This window comes from Phaethon lepturus, unplaced genomic scaffold, assembly GCF_000687285.1.
Source record: "Phaethon lepturus isolate BGI_N335 unplaced genomic scaffold, ASM68728v1 scaffold11035, whole genome shotgun sequence".
Classification (NCBI taxonomy): domain Eukaryota; kingdom Metazoa; phylum Chordata; class Aves; order Phaethontiformes; family Phaethontidae; genus Phaethon; species Phaethon lepturus.
The window spans coordinates 40197-50436 of record NW_010541211.1 but is presented as its reverse complement, the minus strand read 5'-3'; the positions used below and the strand labels follow the sequence as shown (position 1 = coordinate 50436).

Genomic DNA, 10240 nt, shown 5'->3' with positions numbered 1-10240 from the left:
CTGTTCCTCTTTCCCCTTCACGGTTACTAAACAGAGCAGTATTTCTTATGCTTCTCTAGACCTGCTGCTTCCACTAGGTTTCTGCAGGGGGAAGATCCGCAGAGTATATTTTTTTACCTCCTGAATGTGTGAATAAAGTAGCTCTGGGGAGCTTGGGGACTGCCTGGGCACAGTGCTGTCAGGATTCCCTGTGTACAGTGGAGGGGTGGGTGTGTGAAGAATCATTGTGAGATAGCACAGATTACCCTTAAAAAGCTGTGACTGAAAAGAGACAGGGCAACTAAATTTAGGAATTGGGCTGTTGGTGGAACCACTTCCACTTGCATTGTTTGCTTCCATAATGCAAGAGCAACATGCCTGGACAATGTGATTGTGACTGGATTGAAATGCTCTCATCTGAATTTATAATAAGAGGAAGTTAGTATGTCAAAACAGGAAATCATACGAGGTGTACCTGATTTATTTGGAGGTCTAAAGAGGTTACTGCAAAAGCATGGAAAGTTTTATTTATGTATTGAATGATAATGGCTGGATTGGTCCTGAGAACTGCTAGGTTGAGCCAGGAGTTGCAGTTAAAAGATTTGATTCAGAAGGAAATGGCAATGAAACATGAAGTGCAGCAGAGGAGCTTTGATCCTGATCGCTGTCAGGCTGAGCCGGACATGCTGTGGAGCAGTTGGAAGCAGAGAATTGCTGGAACAGAGTCAGGACTTGGTGGCGGGTTTTTTGTTGTGGTTTTTTTTTTTTTATTTTTTTGTTTCGGGGGGGGGGGGGGGGGGGTTGGTTTGTTTGTTTTAGGGGGAAAAAGGAAAAAAAAACTTACCTAGACAACAGTTGGTAAGGACCTGATGAAGCAGCAGCAACAGCACTGCAACTCCTTGGTTGCAAATATCAGGCAACAAACTATTTCCACTAACTGGCTACAGTTATCGCTAATGGTATCAATTAATAAAATAGCTGAGCAAGCAATTGCCATATTAAATCAGATCAAATATCCTTCTCATCTAGTATCCTGTCATCATCAGTATTTTTTTTTTCTTAAAGAGGAACATCAGAAGAAAATGCAGAACAATCCTTGGTGTACAAAAGAGATGTGTGACAGATGAGTCTTCTGGTGCGGATTTTGCACGTGTTCATATAAAGTGTCATCCAGTAGGAATGTGCTGAGAAAGAGAGTAGTGCAATGCACTGTACTGGAGTTGCAGTGGTTGCAGTGCAGATATGTGTTGAAACAAAATGATAGGAACCATGGCTTGGAACAGGATTTTAGTAGGTCTCTTTCATTCATGCATTATCCTCATGTGGATATTTCGAGCATCTCTCTAGGGCTTTGGAGGCAACTGTGTCAGACTAAACACTTCTTAAACAAAGATTTTGGAAAACTTCCCAGATTGTGCGTTAGGTAAATCCTTCCTCCCACGTTTTTGTCTTTGAGGTGAGAAATGTTTCAGTGACTTCTGTGACACTCGCTTTATTTCTACCAGGCAGAGTTGTTGGTTCTCTCAAGGCAACAATATCTTTTTGTGGTGCATTTGGAGGCAAAATAGTTGTCACACTGAAGCGGTGTCATAATCTGAGTATTAAGAAATCTTAAACCAGGCTTCAAACATTTGAAATAATGAGATTGCGGGGGAGGGGGGGTGGTGAGAAAGAAGAAGAAAAAAAAGAACTATTTGAATTTGTGGCCTTTTTTTTTTAACCCAGTAATAGAATCACTTTGTGTTTTTTGAACTCTATAGATCTGTGTGGGCTGCAAGCTTGCTCCTTTGAGTGAAACTGAAATAGCTACGTAATCTGTTGGTAACAGGAGCTGGGAATATAACGAAAACATTGAATATACTAAAATTCATTTATCTTAACTGGTAACTCTGGTCATTACAGCATTTTTACATTCAACTGGGGAATTAGGGATGTGGGAATCAAACTCTTTGGAGGTTTTAAAAATATTGTTTGGTTTGGATAATTTTTTTTGTCCATTCTTTGCTCTGGTCATTTTGATTCCAGTCCTTTATATCAACATAGCGAGAACACAGAGGCTGCTTCTCAGTTTTCCTGGAGAGTAGATGGAGTATGAACTGTGGCACGGAGTTTGCCGTAGTCTCAGCTTCAGAGGAATGGCAGAAAGAAGACCAAGCATTGTTCTTCAGTAGGAGATGGCAATATTAACTTCTTGTGATACTCTTCTCTGAGGTGTATAGCAGATTAGTGGCCTTCATTGCCAAAGTCACTTTGGCCAAAGATAACCAGAGAGTATTACTTTCCTCCAAGTTCTCTTGTCCACAAGGCAACAAAATTTTGCTCAGTTGTCACGAACTTAATTCATAAGGGAAGGTCTTAATGTCCCCTGTTAGCCTTCCTGGCAGCAGGGGCAATCCAACCCCAGTGTGACAACGTTCTCTCCAGGAAGCATCCACTCAGACTTCCCTTCTCATCCCACGTTATAACAGACGTGCTAAAGGAAGCTAAGCTACTCACATTTATGTCACTGTAGAATGGATTTTTTTTTTTTTCAGTTACAATATCAGATAGCACCACTGTAAAAATGAAATTGTGTCACAGGGTCGGCCGCAGGGTGGTAGGTTATGTTGTTACACAGTTCAGGAGTTTAAACAATTATAAAGGCAATTAGTTCAGGCAGTTGAAGTCTTGCCCCTGCTCCTTTTCAGTGGGAAGTAGACAGGGGAAAATATAGTTCTTCTATAGAGAAAAGGAAAAGAGTGGGAATAAGATCTGCTAGATTTTTTGCTTTGGAATAGTAAGGGCAACAAGGGCGAAGGTGAGACAGGATTTTTTTTATATAGGTTAGTAATGGGTTAGTCAGACATGTAAAGAAAGGAATCCCTTGGGATGCGGGGCTGAAGCATTCCTCCAAAACGTGGCCTTTATGATAACAGACATAGAAAAAAAAAAAATCTGTTTTTTTCTTTTCTTTTGAGTCTGTCTAAACAAAAATCAAGGAATTTTTTTTTTCCTTAGGAAATCTTCATTCAAAACACGTTACTCATGTGCCTACGTAGTAGTCTTTATTCATCTCTGAGCTTTTTATGTTGGTCTCTCAAATTTTCACATTAAAAGAAGACAGACCCCCAAATTCAAAAGAAGCAGAAGAAATGCTATTTTTTAAAATGGTGTAAGAGCTTTGACCTAGATAATGGAGCTGATTTATGCTTGTTATACTTTAGTTCCAGATGAATTGGTGTAAGCCGTGTCCTCCTTAAGGCACACAGTTACCTGGCCACTGATATTCTCAGAATTCGAGTGCATTGTGTAGTGTTATCGAATGGAATAAAGAGGCTGTGCAGAGAAAGTATTACAAGTTTTGGCACCATTTTGTAATGGATATTCATAGCAGCTTTGTCATCAGACTGTCAGAATAACCAGAGAGACAACCCCCGAATGAAATAATTACTCTGGAGGGGGTAACATATTAGAAGTGGTAAATTGCTTAATTATAGCTTTGGGAGATTCTTAGACTCCATTCTACATATGTTGCTTGTTTTGTGGGTGGAATATATTGTATCAGTGGTGAATACGCATTTGGTGTGGCTTGTGGATCAGTTTTGGTAGGGCATCACTGAAGCAGTTTGCACTGATGCATTTAGCCCTGCAACATATATACATCTTTCTGTGGTTTGAAGATTCCGTATTGGGAGAACCCGGCAGCTGCTTTGTACCTTTGTTTTTCCTTTTTGCTTTTTGATGCTGGAGTTGTGACACACCTTACTTCAATGAGGAATATTCTTCTTTGCAGCTTTGGACATGCTAATTCTTTCTTCACTCTTAACAAACGCAGTAGCAATAAATAGTTGCATTCTGTGGTGCTGTAACATGACGTGTTTGCTAGTCAGTGGATCACACACACAAAAAACCACTTTTTACAATGGTGAGCTGGCTTTGCAGTTGTGCAGTCAGTAGATCTCATGTTACAAGGAAAAAGGCAAAATGTTATGAAATAAAATGTTATTATATTATATGTTAATGAATTTAAATCTGTTTTCTTCCTGTGGTTATGATCATTACTCTCTGCCATTTTATATCAGGGCATAAAGCTAGATGAATGATTTGACCTGGAATGTACAAGCAGTCTAGCTTCTGAGCATCATCTACATCATTAAAAAGAGGCTCAGCCCCAATATAATTTTTTACCATTTATTTTGAAGGTCAGCTCTGCTGGACATGCTGGCTGTGTCAAAGTAATTAACTTTGTAATGGCTGGGATGATTGCATCTGTTTTTGCATTGAAGTTATTCTTTAATTTTTTATCATCACAACAATTGTATTAGTTAAGAAAAAGAAAATAAGAAAGGTTAAGAATAAGGAAGTCCCCTAAATTTTAAAAGATGTTTTGAGTCCTAGTAATTCTTCAGGTTATAAAATATGGATTTAAAAAAAAAAAAAAAAACAAGCTCAAAATTTCTGTAAATGCAAATGACAGCACAGGAAGATACTACTTAGCTTTTTATTAGCATATCATAAATCTTAAGGTGACTAGAGTCTAACTTACTAAATGTAGCAGTCAAGCATGAGGGCTTTCTTTTAGAAAAATGATGGTTATTTGAGCCATGTTATGTTTTCTTTGTCATATCAAAATTTCAGCCTGTCATGGATATAGGTTTTCTTATCATGATAATACCTATTTTCCCTAGGCAAATTTGTCAATGGGTTGTAAGTGAATAACCAGTGTCCTTGCATATTTGTGTCAGGAATGTGTCTGTCAATAACACTCTTAATGTCTCTTGTGATGTTTACAGTGTGCTGGAGTCTAACTCATCTTTGTTTTTCAGGTTTATGGATTTGTAGTAGAAAATACATTTGTATTCCAAGAAAATGCCAGAAACAATACTTAACTTTGCTCATATCGCAATAGAAATTCTATCTTATGGATTTCAGTGGAGTTGGATCTAAATTTTAAAGAATTACCCTTCTGCTGCTGTTTTAGTTTTGACTTAATAAATCAAATGGGAATCTATGCATACTCTCATTTCTAAGATAGTAAGAACTGAACTGGTGGAAATATTTCTACTGAGTCTTACTAAAGTAATGGGGTTCAGAATGGACATTCACATGGACAGGATTTACAGGATCAGGTCTTCTGCATGACTAGCTACTGAGATCCAGAATGCCTAGTAAGATATTAAGATTCATTTTATTGCTCACATATGTGAATTGTTTGTAAAGGTATGGACTATTCATAACGGAGAAAGAGATGATCTGTTAAAAAAATTTAATTTTTTCAAGTAATGATGTTGGTAATATTCTACCCTGTGCATGCCTAGAACAATAGACTAAGATGTTTCATTATTTATAATGTGTACTGGATTAAATGTTAAAATGTATTTTTGAGACTTCCTTATTTTATAGAAATTACTTGTTTTGACTACATTGTTGTATTTTGTAAAATATTTTTTCCTGAAAATATTTTTTAAGTTTATTGTGCTCTATTTTTTGTATTCGTTGAGGAGTATGGGTTCCTAGCATACTGGCGAATTTTTTGATTGACTTTCAGACAGCTGGTCCCATTGTATTGCTGTTTAATGTGATGAAAATTATTAGAGACATATTCCTTTAGAAAATTTTACAGATTTTTCTCTTGGGAGTATTTTGCATGTCTGCATTTTTTGGATGCTTTAAGGAGAAAAAAAAAATCTTTATGAAATAGGGTAAAGGCTATACTAAGCATGTAATACTTATTTTTGGCTGACATTACCAACTTTTTGACCAAGGTATCCAGGTGGCTAATTAAAGCTAGGAATTTAATGAAATAGCATGTTTTTCTGTAGCTATCAGTGATGAAAGCATTGAAGTTTAGACAACAGTTACACACTATTGTAAAATGAAATCTGAAAGATACTCATATATATGTAGAAACTAAATGTTAATAGTTGTCTTAAAAAGTTGGGCTAAAGGAATTAAGTGTACTGTAGTTAGAACTATGAGATCAATTTGAATGCTATTGCAGAAGAATAAGAAAAAACGCAAATTAACATGGCTAAACGTAGTCATTACGATTAGTGATAGTCATACTAGCAAGAACAAATTGCTACTACTGTTTTGATACTTGTCTTTGTGCTGATCAAGGGTCTGGGTCTCCAGACACTGATGTCTATTTCTTACAAAGACATTTAAATTAAAAAACTACATAGAATGAACAGTTAATAAGTGATAAGAATGAACAGTTAATAAGTGATATAAGGGCATCTTGCTGTTTGCACAGCAAGATTCAGGGGCTCTAGGTTCTTTGGTCCAGACTTCATAGGAAACAAAACTATAGGGCTGTATAAGAATTTTTTGTCTTTTCCCTTCACCTGTCTTGTTCGGATCTATGATATTGTAAGTGTACCTAAATCTTTAACAGTCATAGTTTGGTGGTTCTTCAGCAGTATCAGAAATCTGAACTGCTATAGTCTACTGATGCCTGTGTTGGTGGTCTAAGGCCTTTTTTCTAAAGAAGTTGTTGAAGGATGAGGGAAACAGATATAGGCATTGCTGTGGTTTAGATACCTGATTTTCAGTGTAGTGCCCAGTTGAGGTGGAAATTAATGTCTGTGGAGCATTCTGTGTGTTGAGAAAGATCACTGAAAACTATCCCAGATCAGGAAGATTTAGGAAGAAGAATGGGGAACGACAACTGACCAATTTTTACTGGAGTAGCGTAGCTGCAGTCTACTGTGCACTTACAGTTCAGAGAATGGCTTGGTCTAGGTTTAAAAATTCATAAACTCAGTTAAGTGCACAGTAGGATAGTTTCTAGAGAAATATATTATTTTTATAATCTTTTCATTAGGAATGAGAGAATGTCTAATGTACTGGAAGAATCAAATTTTATTTGGAATTTTTTCTTATGTCTAGTGTTTTACATGTCATCTTTATTAACTTCCAGTATCATTGTTATCTAATATTTACGTGGCATGAGTGTTTGCTGGATACTACTTCTCTATATTGAATGTTCTAATGAGTTGGAAGATGCCCATGGAGTCATCCACTTTGTAACTATGGAATAGAACAGAACTTGTTTCTTCCCTCTTCCCTCATCTCTCTTCTTTCCTTTCTTCAAGATGTGTTTACATTCTAGATCCATTTTGAAGACAGCTTAGCTCCAGTCTGAAGTCTTTTTTTAACCATAGGTGAAGCTGCTAGATGTTTGATGACAATTACTGACCGGCTATAACCACAGCAACACAAACAGGAATTGACATTATCTGAAAAAGCGTCATTGACCAGCCATTTTAATGTTTGTCCAAGGTTAAGCATCTGTGTAGAGTGTTAGTCACCTATGCTGCTTTTTAGACTGCTTTTTTGCTCCTTAAATGTTACGAGCTCAGAATATAATTTCTTTAAGCCAAATGTGGTGTTGGCAGCACTTCAGTGTGTTCTGGACTTGGGTGCTTTAAAACTAGTTTGAAGACTGGCTTTCCAGTTCTGTGAAGTTTGTAAAATTACAAACACAACATAGGATTCTGTAGTAACTGGTTTGAGATGCCTGTAATGCCGAGTTCAGTGGTTAAAGAATTCAGCCCGCTTAAGATAATAGATGCCCAACTTCAAAATGAACTATAACAATGTGGAAAATCAGAAACCTGTGGATTTCATCTTACTGCTTTGCGGCAGTCACACTATCAAACAAAGAATATTTTTGCATATATTTTATTACCAGGGTATGATTAATGTGTGATGGTAAGATCAATTCTACAGCCCAGACCCCTGCAGCATGCATTTCAGATTTTGAAGACATATAACTTAAACAGTAATGTTTTATTTATTTTATTCTGTCTAATGAATTTTGTGGTCTTAGAGCTTTAAATTGAAACAGTGCAGCAGAACACATGAAACTAATTCCTCATGTAAAGAATAATGTAGACTCAACTATATGTACCAGCATAGCTACTAGGAAACTATGTGGATATTTTATATCGTATACGGTAATGGCCTATGATATTTTGTGCTGATTGTGTCCTGTTCCCAAATATTTTTCTGTTTCTTGTGCGTAATTTTTACTTATCCGTGTCTTCTATTTTATTCAAAAGCGTTTTAGAACCAGAGCCGTGTGGAAAAAATACCAGAGCAAGCATACTAAAATATTGAACTGTGGTGAACTCCTCCTGTACCTTTAACGCAGGCCTAAAAGAAAACTACTCAGCCAGGCTTTTCAACTGTAGCGTTTTCTTCTCATTTCCATAGGCATGTAGTCAGCTGAGGAAGAAAGAGAGGCTACGACACAGCTTTCTTTTATTTCCTTCTCTTCGAGATTTCGCGTATCACAGGCGCCAGATGTTTTCCTTTGCAGCCTTACCATGTTCTGCTTTTCAGTGTCGCACTAGGCAGAAGCTGAAATGGGAATTGTGAGAGGGAAGGGTGATGAAAGAAGCAGTTAGCGTTGGCATAAAATCGGACTTCTTGCAGAGATTAAATATAAATTAATTTATCATTTACTCAGCATTAGATTGGAAACCATTTTATATTTTAACAGGACAAAGTCATATTACACCGCCAAAATTTCTGCCCAGATACCACATTTATATATGAAGCTATGAAAGTAATTTTTTCTAATACTCATTTTGGTTTTAAGCTGATTAGGTCTACGCTTACAATTATGCAGCATGGACCCGTGAAAGAGAACGTTTATTGATTAAAGATTCATTGTTCATTTTCAGTATAAACAAGTAGTGAAAAAAACAGTGGTAGGCGAAAGAAAACAGGGATGGAAGTAAATATAAAATTACCTGGTTTCTTTACCATAATAAAATCGGTGCAGGAAATGTATTCTATAACTTTTTTTTTTTCACTGAAAGTTATAATGTGGAAGCAACAGAGACATTTTCAGTGATCCTTTTGGGCATTGAATAATATTCTCTTCAATTGCCAAAATAGGATTAGTGAGTAGATCTCATTAGGAATTTGCACATGACTTTATTTTTATATAGATAAAAGGGAGCAAATTCCTCAAAGTCAAAGAAAGTCGTGAGAGCAATATCTAAGAACCCAAGCAGGTAGAAAGCATTACTGCAAGGATATTTTTCCAGTGCCTGCCAGGCAAAATTAGCTTGCCTTTCTTAAATGGATGTATGCTAAGTATCAGAATCAGGAAAGCTTCTGATTACTTAATGAATAAGTTCCAGAGCACAAGATAATTGAACATTGAAATAATTTCAAAATCTACTTTTTTACTTGAGTACAGTATTAACAAAGAAAATATATAACAGTAAAGATTCTTTCATTTTCATTAGAAGTTGATCATAAATTTGTTGATAATCTTTTGTAGAAGGAGGTCTCATTATTAAAGATAGAAGGAAATGTAATGTTTTTGTTATGTACAAAGCTATTTGTAAAGGCATCCTTTATTCATCATGGCATATTTATGACCCGACCTTCTACCCTATCACACTTTAATCCTCAGAAGCATTGTATTTATAGTCCCCATTTTCAAAAATAGAAGTTCACAACATACGTTAGTCATCACCTTCACCTTCTGCTTCCTTTGAAATTAATGCTACTTAAATCGCCCATTCAAATTGCTCCTGAACTCACTCAGTGTGTAACGATTGTTGGGTAATCTCCCTCTCTTACAATAATTTTTATGCATAGTGCTTGGAACCTGTGTGAGTATTTGTGAACAGATGATAAAAAAGAAAAAATCCCGTAGGCCTGAAGAACTGCTTTGCCATTGTAATATCTGACGATATTAAAACTGTTTTGGTGTGCCAGCTTGAAAGCAAGATGAAGTTTTATTGTTTCCATCTGATACTTGGAATATTTGTATCTGTTGGAGAATTGGTGTCCTGTGTCATAGTCACAAGTTAATTTATAGAGAAAAAGAAGTGATTGCAGTCATTAACGCTAATGCGTATATGTATACAATTCTTAGACACATGAAGGACCAAAACAAGAAGGTTGCCAACCTGAAGCACAATCAGCAAATGGAGAAAAAGAAGAATGCACAGTTGTTGGAAGAAGTTCGTAGACGAGAGGACAATATGACTGACAACTCTCAACATTTACAAGTGAGTTTAGTTTTCAGTTGTGTTTTAAAATCATCAAAGAAAGTATACTTCTGTTTCACTGTGTGTCTTCCAGGATGTATAATGGATCTCTTCCAACAAAGAGCTGATGGCTCTCTCCTTTCCTTCCAGAGGATGCACTACTGTCTTCAGTTGCACCCATGAAATATTTAATGTTTAGGGTGGGAAAAAAACAATAGAATTTGAAGCCCTCTCCTCACAAGGACTGTATTTTACTTATTTAA

At 36.4% G+C, this 10240-nt stretch overlaps 1 protein-coding gene across 1 annotated transcript in view; it reads left to right on the top strand.

Annotated features, from left to right (window-relative positions):
* The window catches only part of LOC104621236 (ERC protein 2), a gene marked incomplete at both ends in the record, with an annotated part of 64506 nt that extends 54508 nt beyond the window's left edge, over positions 1 to 9998 (top strand). Inside the window, one exon of the mRNA XM_010287664.1 lies at positions 9863 to 9998. Within this exon, the coding sequence (XP_010285966.1) occupies positions 9863 to 9998 (136 nt within the window). The remainder of the gene's footprint in view (positions 1 to 9862) is intronic.
* Positions 9999 to 10240: the final 242 nt, after the last annotated feature.